Source organism: Leptinotarsa decemlineata, unplaced genomic scaffold (genome assembly GCF_025532065.1).
Source record: "Leptinotarsa decemlineata unplaced genomic scaffold, Ldec_3_MD MMD2_tig00026374_RagTag_RagTag, whole genome shotgun sequence".
Taxonomy (NCBI): domain Eukaryota; kingdom Metazoa; phylum Arthropoda; class Insecta; order Coleoptera; family Chrysomelidae; genus Leptinotarsa; species Leptinotarsa decemlineata.
In genome coordinates, this window is record NW_027412710.1 from 213,961 (window position 1) to 229,080 (window position 15,120).

The following is a 15,120-nucleotide window of genomic DNA, read 5'->3' on the forward strand; positions in this document are numbered from 1 at the left end:
ATTTCTTTCACTATAAGGGCGCAGAAGATAAGATTTTAACGGAAATGCTTCGTCGCCTACTATAATTGCTGTCAGTTTCTCATCGGCAGGTACATTAGTAGAGGGGATAAGAGACTTTTGGGGCGTACGGTAGTGAGTGGGAAAGAGAGATGTGCGACGTAATCGATGCATAGAAGGATGGAATGAGCATCGAGTAGATTCATTTGACAGATAACGGCGCGGTGAAATTACAAAAATAAGGTATAATATTATTAATGAACGAAAAATCGGATTAACTCTTTCAGTCATGGTGTTCACCTTAGTATACGTCCATTTAAATGGTGAAGAGCTAATATTTCTTATTTTCGATAGCTTATGAAGACCACAGGGGAATATCGGGCTTAGTCACAAACAAATCATTTTTGAGTTATCCATGCCGCGTTGTAGCTAAACTGCGACTCTATCGTTTAGCTGTGAAGAACTGGCTAAAAACGAGCTAAGTTCCGAGATAGTAGCGTGGGAAAAAACGATGCTCGGGGGAAAAAGGTGGCGTAGTCCAGCGGAACAGGGGAAGAATGGGCTGAGTCCGACCATGTGATATGTGTGTGCTTGCGCGTTGACTCCGCCATTGTTGTTTACAAGAGTCGTTCTGCGTTGTTCGTGAAATTTGAACGCATTTGTAAGCTGTTAATATTATTTCAACTTAATTAACTGATTGAGAATGGAGTGTGACATTGATAAAATAAAAGTGTTAGAAAAGCAACAAAGAAGAGACAGTCGTTTGGTAGACTCACAGACGTAGCCAAGCGTCTAAGGCTGCAATCTCTTACTACTGGAGATGATTGCAAGTGCAAGAGACTGAATTATTTTACCAATATTACAGACGAAGACAGGAAAGCAACAATTAAGTATTTTGATGCCCTGGGAACGTATGATGAACAAAGTTTGTACCTAACAGGGCTCATCACAGTTCTGCATGTAGCTAGAAGGCGACCCCGTCAATCCGAGGCTGTTGCTGATTTTCATGAAGCAACCTACCGTTATAGGTGAGTGAAATAGTCCAGTTTTGTTATAAACCACTCTAAATTATGTTAATGAGAGGAGATAAAGGCCATAATCCAGCAGAATTCCGTTGAAATAAAATATTGGTGTTCATTTTTAGGGCTCGCGTCATGCGTGACGGAAAATATGAAGACGTCCCAGTCTGTCGCAAGGCATTCATTCACGGAACAACAAAGAGGCGCATAGAGCACATCGTCATGTCACTGAAACTTGAGGGACAGGCTCCTACCGATGGTCGTGGAAAACACAAAAACAGACCGCACAAGTTGAGTGAAGCAAAGGTGGCTGCTGTAAAGAATCATATCGCTTCCTTCAAAGGACGAAATGCTCACTACAGCCTTCAGAAAACTTCTAAGATCTTTCTTCCTGAGGAGCTAAACGTGAAGAAGATGCATCTCATGTACATGGAGAAAAATCCAGGTTTGGCTGTATCATATGAATCGTACAGGTCAAACTTTGTGAAAAACTTCAATATCTCGTTCGGCTACCCACGCATAAATACGTGCAGTTTCTGTGACGAAACTAAGGCAAAAATTAGCGCATTAGAAGCAGATTTAACGAAAGGTCTATAAGTGGAAAATGAGCTTAACACGCTAAAAGTTGATTCACAAGTCCATTTAGCAAGAGCAAACCGTTTTAATGAAGTAAAAAAGAAGGCTAAACTCCTCAGCCGCACTACTTCTGATACTGAAGCTATTGCAATGGACTACCAGAAAAATTTACCACTTCCCAATGTCACCACTAACGATGTTTATTATACGCGGCAGCTTTCTTTTTATTCGTTTAATATACACCAGCTATCAGACAACGAAAGTGTTTTCTACACGTATCCTGAAGGGAGGGGAAAAAAGGGGCTGATAACGTAGCATCCATGCTTCATGACTCTATACACAACTTCCTTAAGCTGTCGGTAAGAAAATTGCTTATTTTCTGTGACAGCTGCGGTAGACAAAACAAGAATTACAAACTGTTCCGATTAATGCATTACCTTGTGCACATGGAGAAACGGCTTGACTACACCACAGAACACCCTATCTATACAGAAGCGCATCTGAAGCGTTTCCGCTAAATCGCAAGCTTGGCTTGTATATTGTCAACCTCACATTAGTCATTTGTGTAAGTGAGGTTAGGTCTTAGAACAGTAACAATAATACACTCAACTATTAACAACTAAAGATGGCTAGCTACCGAGGTGGAAGTGTTTGTGCCTATCGAGGATGCGACTCTAAATCAAGGAATAGGACGACGTCTCTCTTTAGATTTCCTAAAGATATTGAGGCCCAGTTGTACAATCGTGGTTTAAGCCGAGGTTCACATGAACCAGGTTCAAAAATGAACTCGGCTCAAAAACGTATTTTGTTGTTCATACAATATTTGAGCTAAGTTCTTCGAAACCAAGTTCACGGAATAAAACCATAGGTTGGTATTATTGGCGCATGCGTATTTTCAATTCATGCGTTGAAATTTTCTCATAACCGTTTTTGACACAAAACAGTTGTGTAATTTTTGACTAATACTAATAGCAAATAACAAGTTTTTCATTATTCTGTGGATTGAACGGTGATAAACTATTTGGAAGAATTTCTTATCAGAAATTTTACAATATTGTTAGACTCCTGACTTCCGAGGTAAGCAATCAGTGTCAGATGAAAAATATTTTATATTTTCTTGGGTCATATTCTTACTTATATGAATTTTTATAGTAGACAATGGAAACATCTTCAGAAAGTTAACACCAAAGAGCAACAAACTTCAATTCAAAAGAAGAAGCAGTTTTGCTTAGTATTGTTACAAAATATAAGGGAATTATTGAAAATAAAAAAACAGACAGTAACAATAATAAACAAAAGCGTGAATGTTGGGAAAAAATTGAAGTACAGTTCAACAGTCACAGTGGTGAGGTCTTCAGAGATTGGAACACGTTAAGGAAATAATATGAAAACATTAAAAAAAGGAGTAAAAGAAAAATAGCAGATGCAAAATGTCATGTAATGTCTACTGGAGGAGGCCCACCGAATAAACCAATTGAAGTCAATGATGTTGACATACTTGTAAGGGATATTTTGGGCAGTAGAGTTGAAGGACTGCAATCTGAGTTTGGAGGTGATGCATCTATTTCAGGAACAGGTTAGTTATTACCATCTTTAACAGAGAATTGTGTTTTATTCATTCATTCAAATTTCATTCAAGACTTTCTTACTGAAATAGCAATATGTCGCTAGGATAACTTTGATTTCCTTTGTTTTTAGAATTTATAACAATTGAATGTGAGGATAATGATATCTCTTTTGGAATACCTGAGGTGATACCAAATAATGATTTTACGGAGGAAGAATATGCCATTCAAGGTAAGATACTACACAATTATTTTAATGAAATGAATAAGGTATACTTAATGCCACATTTAGAAATATCGTTTACCAGAAAATTACTTTTTTTCAAGGACAATTGGAGAATACACAACATGAAACAAAGAGAATGGATCAGATGAAAGAAGAAACAAAGGCTAAAATGGACTGGTCCAAATCTACTCCCGACAACTTAAGGACCCCAAAATCTAAGGTTCTTATTTCAGGTAGGTAAACATGTACTTTTTTGAGATGAGCATCAATAGCCGATGTTTCAAGTACGATGTCGATGTTTTTTTGCCATCCAAATGTTCCATGTTGTTGGTATATCTCGATGGTATTGTTTTGAACTACCATCAATGTTTTGTACAATGGTACATATAGAATTTAGTGACGGGATAATTCGAATGGAAAATGATTATTCGATTCTTGCAATAATCAATTTTTGTCGACAACTTTAACATTTTGGTTAGATAATATTTAGTAAAATAAAACCTACTGACCGAAAAATAACGTTTCAATTTTACTTTCAGGCGAGTCTGGGAATAAGCGAAAAAGGAATGAGTATGAAACACTTTGTAGTAAAGTAAGTCACTGGGCAGAAGCCAAATCAAGTTTAGAGCAAATCAAAATTTCTCAGATGGAGAAAGAACACAATTTGAAATTGAAAATAATGAAAGATAAATCAGGAGCTGAAATTGAAATGATGAGAAAGGAGACAGAAGCCAGGATTGACAACTCCAGAAAAGAACTGGAGGTAACCAGATCGTCAGGACCAGATGATGTCCTACTACCCTTCTTTGAGAAAAACATTATTCTGGTATAAAAAACTTGGTGTTCATATCCTGCAGCTCCTTTTGTTCAATTCTTACGTGATATTTTGCAAATACTCGGGCAGAAAAATGACATTATATGATTACCGTTTAGCTGTGACTGAAAATCTATTGCCTGATATACCACGTAGAATAGAATATATGATATTCAAACACGTACCTAGTAAAATTGAAACGGTTGATGCCACAAAGAGAACACCAAGAAAAAGATGTCGTTTTTATTTCCAGAAGAAAATCAGGAACGACACTGTGTGGGAATGTAAGACTTGTCCAGATAAACCCGGTTTGTGTGTTGAGCCATGTTTTAGTCTTTTTCACACTTTTTTGACCAAAAATTGCAAATGTAATATAATATAATTTTGTTTTGAAATGTTTTTTTTACTTGTTGTATTTTTTCTACTTGACCATTTTTACCCACTAACGCCATATGGCGTCATCCGCATATATCCTTGAAACTTTGGTACTGTGCGTAGGACGCCAATAGGCGTCCGAGTCTGATTTTTGTATAAATGAAGAATTACTGCCTTTCCCAAAAAAAAACTATACAGCTCCAAAAACTTTATTTAAAAAAACATGTCCCGCACAGGAGTGGAGTCCTTAATTATTTTACGCAGCAAATGTACTAGAGACCGGAGAGTACGGAGAGACCGGAATGGAGAGCGTATACATTAGGGGAATGCTCTGCAACACCACAAAGGAGGAGATAGTTGACGCTGTGAGGACAGTAGTAGAAGCCTGGGAAAAGAATTGGGGGATAAGTGAAACCAAACCGGCAGGAAATAAAACAGTAACAGCCACTTTGAAACTGCCAAAAATAGATAGCAGAGACAGTAGTACCCCAGGGATTCATAAAGGTAGGACTGGCCCGATGTAAGGTGGAGATGAGACACAGAGTGCCAAACTGTAGGAAATGCTGGAGCTACGAACATAACTCTGAAAATTGCAAGGGAGAGGACAGGACAGGAAACTGTTTCAAATGCGGCAAAGGAGGGCACAATGCAGCAGCTTACACAAATGAAATGTACTACCTAGTGTGTAGAATGGAGGGCCACAAATTGGGCTCCATGGGGTGCCCTACTTTCAAGGTGGCACTGAGAAAAACAAAGCAGAGATACAACCAAGACAAGAGACAGGGAGGGACGGAGAAGAAAGGCTGGAATGGAAACTTCCTGCTGGGTGAGGCAATAAATGCTATGACGGCAGCGGCGGTAGAAATGGCAGAAGCGGCAGCGAAAGCAGCAAGAAAAGAGGAAGAGCGGGATATAGAAGAGAAAGAGGAAGGGAGAGGGGAAGAAGAGGAGGAAACACAAAACAAGTAATGCCAGTTAATATATAAATGTAGGTAGGTCCAAGGCTACACACGACTTAGTTTTAGCAACGGCATTGAGGGAAAACATCGATATTGCACTGGCCAGTGTTCTAGCCAAGAAGTCAGAATGGATTACGAATGCTAAAGGAGTTGCGTCAATCCTGTTTATCAATAAACGTATCAAAATAAGTAATCAAAGGAAGGATAGACACAAAAAATATGAATATATATATATAGCTGCTACATATCACCGAACATCCCCATCAATAAGTATAAGGAAACTACCGACGCAATAATGCAAGACGTAATTGACCAAGGCAAGAAAGCGATTATAGCAGGAGATTTTAATGCGAAATCATCACTATGGAGAGCACCACATACAGATGACAGTTAACTATCTAACCCCGGGTCCACACTGACGCGAACAATGTTCGCTAACATTGTTAGCTAAAAGTGTTCGCGAACATTCAAATAAAATTGACTTGAAATAACATAGCCTACTAAAGTTTGCATTAAAAATATCATTGTTAGCGAACAAAAATTGATGTTCGCTCAAAGGGCGGTAAACTTCAAAGAAAACAATGTTATTTACGTTTTTTGATTGCAAATCCAGATATAATAGGTTCTTGAATAAGTCCAATTTTAAATCTTTCTTTATAATTTTCGTAATATTTCTTTTACAATGAAATTTATATCAATCTTAGTCTTCTCTACAATATATGTTTGCTCTGGGATCATCATAGAGCAATGTGACTATAATTTCTTTTTAACTTCTGATAAAAAGATATGTCAAGATGACATATGTACAAAAGAATTTTTTGGCCTATTCACCCTTGATAAAGGTTCTCGTATCTGTTTAATACGAAATGATGGATCAAGACTGAGTTTCAGCTTGCAGAGTATTAGCATGCATTACTATTATAAGGATTACTATTATGCTTGTATCCCCGCTATGAAGGTGTCTACGGAATACAAGTGCATTAACTCAGATAATTGTAATGCAGAAATGTGTAAGCCAACAGTGTTGAGCTCAGGACCTGGAACATTACCAAGAAGTACAAACTCAACAGATTTCTTTTACACCGGTTGTATTTATCAAGGATGGTGTACAGGATGGTGCTTCTATGACTTAAATGATAGATGCGGCTGGGGACTGGTGGAGGTTATCCCTCAGACATGTTATAAGATCTTACGAAGAGAAAGGTCCGAGTGGATAGCTGAGATAGTCTATGAAGATTCAGAAGTAAGGAATACAATCTACCTGAGTCAAAGCAATCCTGTTATTACTAAGCCTTTCGCCATGACGATAAATTCGATGATCCTCCAGTCTGAACCTATCCAAAATAGTAGGTACCTTCTTGAAGTCACTCCAATACTCTATAGATATGTTCAAGCATGCGAAAAGAACTTTCCAGTTACAGGGATGATAGGGGATTATCAACAGTCTCTCGATCACATAACAACGACATATCCATTAAACAATATACAGTGCAGAGGTGCATCTTGCGAAATCGCTTGTACTATACCAACTTCTCCTATAAGCAGATATTTGAATAGCTCTAGCCTTAATACGAAATTAGAAGATATCCCTTACGTCATCTCTCGTCCAGACTTAAAGAGTTTAGAGGTCCGACGTGAGGTAGAAGCCCACTTAACGTTAACAGCGGTGACTGGTGATGTAAAAAACCTTAAAGTTGTGAGTCCAAATTGCAAGATCTCTTCTATTTATACGATGGGATGTACGGGATGTTTTGAATCTTCTATTGTCGGTCTTCTCGCATCGGATATGAAGAATCCGGGGATCGTTACAGTCGAATCAAATTAAATTGTTTTTCTGACTTCCGTAGTGCATTGAATTGTTGTGAGCTCAATATTTTCAATTCAGTTACGTTATAAGGCTTTTTCAAAACTTCGACAATTCCGGGGTGATCAGTCCTAGTTTCATCGTTTACACTCGGGTTATCCAGCAATCTCTTTGTTCGTGAACGTGTTATAACATTCACAGAGGCATCAATTTTTCTGGACATTTCTTTCAAGTTGTCAGATGGTATTTCTACTCGAGAAAGAGCGTCTGCAACGTTTGAATTGCCCTTAACGTACTGTACTACATAGTCATATTCATCTAAAACAAGTCGAAATTTCGTCAGTCTACTAGACGGTTGATTTGAGCCGTACAAAAATATAAGAGGCCTATGATCGGTCTGTATTACAAATTTTCTTCCATACAAATATGGTCTGTAATGTTTCACTGACCAAACTATAGCTAAAAGCTCTAGTTCAATAATGCTATAATTTCTTTCTGCTTTATTTAATGTTCTACTGGCATATGCAATTGGTTTATTGTCTCCGTTACAGAGTACTCCTGAAATTGCTATTTTTGAGGCATCAGTTTTCAGTATGAAAGTGTTTTCAGCTGAAAACTCTGGATATTGTAAAACTGGAGGTGATGTTAATCTTGATTTCAAATTTTCAAATGCTTCTTGACATTCATCAGTCCAGATAAATTTTTCACCTTTTCTAGAAAGTTTGTTCAGAGGTGATGTTATATTAACAGGGAAATACTTCACTCATGATTAAGTTACAACATAAAAAAAGTAACATATCAGTGATTCAACTGAGTGAATAAGTCGCTGTTATCTATCAGTATTTATGAAATGTTTTTATTTTATTTACGAGAGACAGCATTTGTAGGGCATTTAAGGGCTTTTAAGTTAGTTTAATTAGTTTTGTAAGAGTTCTTGTGTGGCATTCATGATTCATATGTAAATTAGACTTTGCAACAACGTAAAAAGTTACATAAAATAAAAAAATCTGGAATAAATGATATTTTTTAGTTACTTTTGTAATACTTCTTGTGGGGCATTCATAATTCATATGTAAATTAGACTTTAACAACGTGAAAAGTAATACAATATAAAAAAATAATGGCAAGACCCCAACATATGAAAAAATCTTATGTAATTTATCAATGATTCAACTGAGTATGTAAGCTACTGTCATTAGTATTGAAGAAATGTTTTAGCCATATTGTATTTATGAAAGACAGCATTTGTAGGGCATTTAACCTTCTGTTAGTCGCGTTCGGTTTGTGAGACCGACCATACACTTTATTCAGCGTTATTCTGGAAATCAAAGTGGGGGCCACCTTCCACTCCGTGTATCTTCTCAAGCGGAAGCGACAAAACGGCAGTGCTAACGTGAGTGTTACAAAAGTACGTTGTGCCAAAAATATTTCGTCCTACGGTGTGAGAGACCGACGCGGCTAATCACGTTTTATTTTTGATTATCGTGCAATTTTTATTGTGAGGTAAGTTTTTCTTTTTATATGTAATACATGTAAATCAATAACAATATTTATTTTAGCTATGTGGTTTTACGAAAGAGAACAGACTCGACTGCAGGAAATGCTAGAACTTGTCAATGACGAAGAGGGACGTATGGCGTATGACGAACATTCAGATACAGATCAGTCTGATGACGAGGAGGTGGATCATGTTGAAGAGCAACACGATAATAGTGACTCTGAGCAAGATATTTCTGACGATGAAGAAATGATAGAAGAAATTCATAGCATAGCACGAGAAACCGCTTAGAACCACTGGCAATATGGGAGTATTTCTTCAATGACAAAATAATCAATATTATAGTGGAATGTACCAACGAATACATCGAATATGTTTCTGATAATTTTGCTCGAAGAAGAGATGCAACCCCAACGAATCAAATTGAAATTCGTGCATTTTTTTGAGTTATCTACGTGGCTGGTATTTATCATGCAAACCGTCTATATACCGAAGAATTATGGAGGGGTGATGGATCTAGTGTAGAGATTTTTCGCCTCACGATGAGTTCACAAAGATTTAGATTCCTAATTCGTTGTTTAAGATTTCACAGCAGAGAGACTCGAGTGATACGAAAGGAAATAGATAAATTGGCTCCCATACGCAATGTTTTTGACCGTTTTGTTGCTAATTGTCAGAACTGCCTCCACCACTCAGAATCTGTAACAGTGAACGAGATGCTTGCAGGATTTCGAGAAAAGTGCAGTTTTCGCCAATACATCCCTTCGAAGCCGAATAAAGACGGGTTGAAAATCCTAGTATTGTGTGATGCCAAAATGTTCTACACGAGCAATATAGAAATTTACGTCGGAACACGTCGGAAGGTCCGTACAGAGTTTCGAATAGTCCTTTCGATGTAGTTTTACGACTCTGTCAACACTTTTTTGGTTCTAATCGCAATGTTACGATGGACAATTGGTTCACCTCTGTACCTCTTGTGAAAAAGCTACTTGACCACAAACTCACAGTTATTGGAACTATCCGGAAAAACAAGAGAGAATAACCAATAGAAAATTGTGCTGTTACTTTCTAGTATGCATGATAGAGTTGAAATAGATGCAGGAACAGATGCAAACAAATCAGTCATGATCATAGACTACAATAAAACTGAAGGAGGTGTAGATACAGTGGATAAACTAACTGCAAGCTACAACTGTTCCAGAAACTCGAGCGGTGGTACTGAAGTAAAACAAGAATTAGACCTATTTAAATAATCATTTTCCGGTTCAAAGTCACGTTTTTGACATAATATATTATGCAAACATACAGCTGGTAAAATAATATCTTGTGCTGTGTCTGGCTGAACTTCTATGTATCGAATAAAAATTCTCCAGCGAGCAGCTAAAATCCCAAAACTGTTTTCTACTACTCTTCGTGCCCTTGGCAGACGGTAGTTAAAAATTTTTTGGCTTCATCTCCGCCATTTCTTTCACTATAAGGGCGCAGAAGATAAGATTTTAACGGAAATGCTTCGTCGCCTACTATAATTGCTGTCAGTTTCTCATCGGCAGGTACATTAGTAGAGGGGATAAGAGACTTTTGGGGCGTACGGTAGTGAGTGGGAAAGAGAGATGTGCGACGTAATCGATGCATAGAAGGATGGAATGAGCATCGAGTAGATTCATTTGACAGATAACGGCGCGGTGAAATTACAAAAATAAGGTATAATATTATTAATGAACGAAAAATCGGATTAACTCTTTCAGTCATGGTGTTCACCTTAGTATACGTCCATTTAAATGGTGAAGAGCTAATATTTCTTATTTTCGATAGCTTATGAAGACCACAGGGGAATATCGGGCTTAGTCACAAACAAATCATTTTTGAGTTATCCATGCCGCGTTGTAGCTAAACTGCGACTCTATCGTTTAGCTGTGAAGAACTGGCTAAAAACGAGCTAAGTTCCGAGATAGTAGCGTGGGAAAAAACGATGCTCGGGGGAAAAAGGTGGCGTAGTCCAGCGGAACAGGGGAAGAATGGGCTGAGTCCGACCATGTGATATGTGTGTGCTTGCGCGTTGACTCCGCCATTGTTGTTTACAAGAGTCGTTCTGCGTTGTTCGTGAAATTTGAACGCATTTGTAAGCTGTTAATATTATTTCAACTTAATTAACTGATTGAGAATGGAGTGTGACATTGATAAAATAAAAGTGTTAGAAAAGCAACAAAGAAGAGACAGTCGTTTGGTAGACTCACAGACGTAGCCAAGCGTCTAAGGCTGCAATCTCTTACTACTGGAGATGATTGCAAGTGCAAGAGACTGAATTATTTTACCAATATTACAGACGAAGACAGGAAAGCAACAATTAAGTATTTTGATGCCCTGGGAACGTATGATGAACAAAGTTTGTACCTAACAGGGCTCATCACAGTTCTGCATGTAGCTAGAAGGCGACCCCGTCAATCCGAGGGTGTTGCTGATTTTCATGAAGCAACCTACCGTTATAGGTGAGTGAAATAGTCCAGTTTTGTTATAAACCACTCTAAATTATGTTAATGAGAGGAGATAAAGGCCATAATCCAGCAGAATTCCGTTGAAATAAAATATTGGTGTTCATTTTTAGGGCTCGCGTCATGCGTGACGGAAAATATGAAGACGTCCCAGTCTGTCGCAAGGCATTCATTCACGGAACAACAAAGAGGCGCATAGAGCACATCGTCATGTCACTGAAACTTGAGGGACAGGCTCCTACCGATGGTCGTGGAAAACACAAAAACAGACCGCACAAGTTGAGTGAAGCAAAGGTGGCTGCTGTAAAGAATCATATCGCTTCCTTCAAAGGACGAAATGCTCACTACAGCCTTCAGAAAACTTCTAAGATCTTTCTTCCTGAGGAGCTAAACGTGAAGAAGATGCATCTCATGTACATGGAGAAAAATCCAGGTTTGGCTGTATCATATGAATCGTACAGGTCAAACTTTGTGAAAAACTTCAATATCTCGTTCGGCTACCCACGCATAAATACGTGCAGTTTCTGTGACGAAACTAAGGCAAAAATTAGCGCATTAGAAGCAGATTTAACGAAAGGTCTATAAGTGGAAAATGAGCTTAACACGCTAAAAGTTGATTCACAAGTCCATTTAGCAAGAGCAAACCGTTTTAATGAAGTAAAAAAGAAGGCTAAACTCCTCAGCCGCACTACTTCTGATACTGAAGCTATTGCAATGGACTACCAGAAAAATTTACCACTTCCCAATGTCACCACTAACGATGTTTATTATACGCGGCAGCTTTCTTTTTATTCGTTTAATATAACACCAGCTATCAGACAACGAAAGTGTTTTCTACACGTATCCTGAAGGGAGGGGAAAAAAAGGGGCTGATAACGTAGCATCCATGCTTCATGACTCTATACACAACTTCCTTAAGCTGTCGGTAAGAAAATTGCTTATTTTCTGTGACAGCTGCGGTAGACAAAACAAGAATTACAAACTGTTCCGATTAATGCATTACCTTGTGCACATGGAGAAACGGCTTGACTACACCACAGAACACCCTATCTATACAGAAGCGCATCTGAAGCGTTTCCGCTAAATCGCAAGCTTGGCTTGTATATTGTCAACCTCACATTAGTCATTTGTGTAAGTGAGGTTAGGTCTTAGAACAGTAACAATAATACACTCAACTATTAACAACTAAAGATGGCTAGCTACCGAGGTGGAAGTGTTTGTGCCTATCGAGGATGCGACTCTAAATCAAGGAATAGGACGACGTCTCTCTTTAGATTTCCTAAAGATATTGAGGCCCAGTTGTACAATCGTGGTTTAAGCCGAGGTTCACATGAACCAGGTTCAAAAATGAACTCGGCTCAAAAACGTATTTGTTGTTCATACAATATTTGAGCTAAGTTCTTCGAAACCAAGTTCACGGAATAAAACCATAGGTTGGTATTATTGGCGCATGCGTATTTTCAATTCATGCGTTGAAATTTTCTCATAACCGTTTTTTGACACAAAACAGTTGTGTAATTTTTGACTAATACTAATAGCAAATAACAAGTTTTTCATTATTCTGTGGATTGAACGGTGATAAACTATTTGGAAGAATTTCTTATCAGAAATTTTACAATATTGTTAGACTCCTGACTTCCGAGGTAAGCAATCAGTGTCAGATGAAAAATATTTTATATTTTCTTGGGTCATATTCTTACTTATATGAATTTTTATAGTAGACAATGGAAACATCTTCAGAAAGTTAACACCAAAGAGCAACAAACTTCAATTCAAAAGAAGAAGCAGTTTTGCTTAGTATTGTTACAAAATATAAGGGAATTATTGAAAATAAAAAAACAGACAGTAACAATAATAAACAAAAGCGTGAATGTTGGGAAAAAATTGAAGTACAGTTCAACAGTCACAGTGGTGAGGTCTTCAGAGATTGGAACACGTTAAGGAAATAATATGAAAACATTAAAAAAAGGAGTAAAAGAAAAATAGCAGATGCAAAATGTCATGTAATGTCTACTGGAGGAGGCCCACCGAATAAACCAATTGAAGTCAATGATGTTGACATACTTGTAAGGGATATTTTGGGCAGTAGAGTTGAAGGACTGCAATCTGAGTTTGGAGGTGATGCATCTATTTCAGGAACAGGTTAGTTATTACCATCTTTAACAGAGAATTGTGTTTTATTCATTCATTCAAATTTCATTCAAGACTTTCTTACTGAAATAGCAATATGTCGCTAGGATAACTTTGATTTCCTTTGTTTTTAGAATTTATAACAATTGAATGTGAGGATAATGATATCTCTTTTGGAATACCTGAGGTGATACCAAATAATGATTTTACGGAGGAAGAATATGCCATTCAAGGTAAGATACTACACAATTATTTTAATGAAATGAATAAGGTATACTTAATGCCACATTTAGAAATATCGTTTACCAGAAAATTACTTTTTTTTCAAGGACAATTGGAGAATACACAACATGAAACAAAGAGAATGGATCAGATGAAAGAAGAAACAAAGGCTAAAATGGACTGGTCCAAATCTACTCCCGACAACTTAAGGACCCCAAAATCTAAGGTTCTTATTTCAGGTAGGTAAACATGTACTTTTTTGAGATGAGCATCAATAGCCGATGTTTCAAGTACGATGTCGATGTTTTTTTGCCATCCAAATGTTCCATGTTGTTGGTATATCTCGATGGTATTGTTTTGAACTACCATCAATGTTTTGTACAATGGTACATATAGAATTTAGTGACGGGATAATTCGAATGGAAAATGATTATTCGATTCTTGCAATAATCAATTTTTGTCGACAACTTTAACATTTTGGTTAGATAATATTTAGTAAAATAAAACCTACTGACCGAAAAATAACGTTTCAATTTTACTTTCAGGCGAGTCTGGGAATAAGCGAAAAAGGAATGAGTATGAAACACTTTGTAGTAAAGTAAGTCACTGGGCAGAAGCCAAATCAAGTTTAGAGCAAATCAAAATTTCTCAGATGGAGAAAGAAAACAATTTGAAATTGAAAATAATGAAAGATAAATCAGAAGCTGAAATTGAAATGATGAGAAAGGAGACAGAAGCCAGGATTGACAACTCCAGAAAAGAACTGGAGGTAACCAGATCGTCAGGACCAGATGATGTCCTACTACCCTTCTTTGAGAAAAACATTATTCTGGTATAAAAAACTTGGTGTTCATATCCTGCAGCTCCTTTTGTTCAATTCTTACGTGATATTTTGCAAATACTCGGGAAGAAAAATGACATTATATGATTACCGTTTAGCTGTGACTGAAAATCTATTGCCTGATATACCACGTAGAATAGAATATATGATATTCAAACACGTACCTAGTAAAATTGAAACGGTTGATGCCACAAAGAGAACACCAAGAAAAAGATGTCGTTTTTATTTCCAGAAGAAAATCAGGAACGACACTGTGTGGGAATGTAAGACTTGTCCAGATAAAACCGGTTTGTGTGTTGAGCCATGTTTTAGTCTTTTTCACACTTTTTTGACCAAAAATTGCAAATGTAATATAATATAATTTTGTTTTGAAATGTTTTTTTACTTGTTGTATTTTTTCTACTTGACCATTTTTACCCACTAACGCCATATGGCGTCATCCGCATATATCCTTGAAACTTTGGTACTGTGCGTAGGACGCCAATAGGCGTCCGAGTCTGATTTTTGTATAAATGAAGAATTACTGCCTTTCCCAAAAAAAAAAACTATACAGCTCCAAAAACTTTATTTAAAAAACATGTCCCGCACAGGAGTGGAGAGTCCTT

At 37.3% G+C, this 15,120-nt stretch overlaps 3 protein-coding genes across 3 annotated transcripts; all 3 read left to right on the forward strand.

Annotated features, from left to right (window-relative positions):
- Positions 1 to 720: 720 nt before the first annotated feature.
- Positions 721 to 1,613, forward strand: LOC141486827 (uncharacterized). The gene is made up of 2 exons (XM_074185397.1): positions 721 to 1,025; positions 1,142 to 1,613. The coding sequence occupies exon 2, from the start codon at positions 1,152 to 1,154 to the stop codon at positions 1,611 to 1,613; it is 462 nt and encodes a 153-aa protein (XP_074041498.1). The 5' UTR covers positions 721 to 1,025; positions 1,142 to 1,151.
- A 1,001-nt stretch (positions 1,614 to 2,614) lies between these two features.
- LOC141486826 (uncharacterized) lies at positions 2,615 to 11,686 on the forward strand. Its single transcript, XM_074185396.1, has 4 exons — positions 2,615 to 3,168; positions 3,291 to 3,389; positions 3,485 to 3,616; positions 3,923 to 11,686. The coding sequence occupies exons 1-4, from the start codon at positions 3,033 to 3,035 to the stop codon at positions 4,213 to 4,215; spliced, it is 660 nt and encodes a 219-aa protein (XP_074041497.1). The 5' UTR covers positions 2,615 to 3,032; the 3' UTR covers positions 4,216 to 11,686.
- A 1,211-nt stretch (positions 11,687 to 12,897) lies between these two features.
- On the forward strand, positions 12,898 to 14,789 carry LOC141486813 (uncharacterized). Its single transcript, XM_074185381.1, has 4 exons — positions 12,898 to 13,464; positions 13,587 to 13,685; positions 13,782 to 13,913; positions 14,220 to 14,789. The coding sequence occupies exons 1-4, from the start codon at positions 13,329 to 13,331 to the stop codon at positions 14,510 to 14,512; spliced, it is 660 nt and encodes a 219-aa protein (XP_074041482.1). The 5' UTR covers positions 12,898 to 13,328; the 3' UTR covers positions 14,513 to 14,789.
- Positions 14,790 to 15,120: the final 331 nt, after the last annotated feature.

Excerpts from the sequence above, each read along its gene's own strand:
- LOC141486826 (XM_074185396.1), top strand. The coding sequence starts at position 3,033 with ATGTCTACTGGAGGAGGCCCACCGAATAAACCAATTGAAGTCAATGAT. Across the intron at positions 3,169-3,290 it reads TGCATCTATTTCAGGAACAG|AATTTATAACAATTGAATGT; the intron begins GTTAGTTATTAC and ends CTTTGTTTTTAG. Across the intron at positions 3,617-3,922 it reads ATCTAAGGTTCTTATTTCAG|GCGAGTCTGGGAATAAGCGA; the intron begins GTAGGTAAACAT and ends TTTTACTTTCAG.
- LOC141486813 (XM_074185381.1), top strand. The coding sequence starts at position 13,329 with ATGTCTACTGGAGGAGGCCCACCGAATAAACCAATTGAAGTCAATGAT. Across the intron at positions 13,686-13,781 it reads GGAAGAATATGCCATTCAAG|GACAATTGGAGAATACACAA; the intron begins GTAAGATACTAC and ends TTTTTTTTCAAG. Across the intron at positions 13,914-14,219 it reads ATCTAAGGTTCTTATTTCAG|GCGAGTCTGGGAATAAGCGA; the intron begins GTAGGTAAACAT and ends TTTTACTTTCAG.
- LOC141486827 (XM_074185397.1), top strand. The coding sequence starts at position 1,152 with ATGCGTGACGGAAAATATGAAGACGTCCCAGTCTGTCGCAAGGCATTC.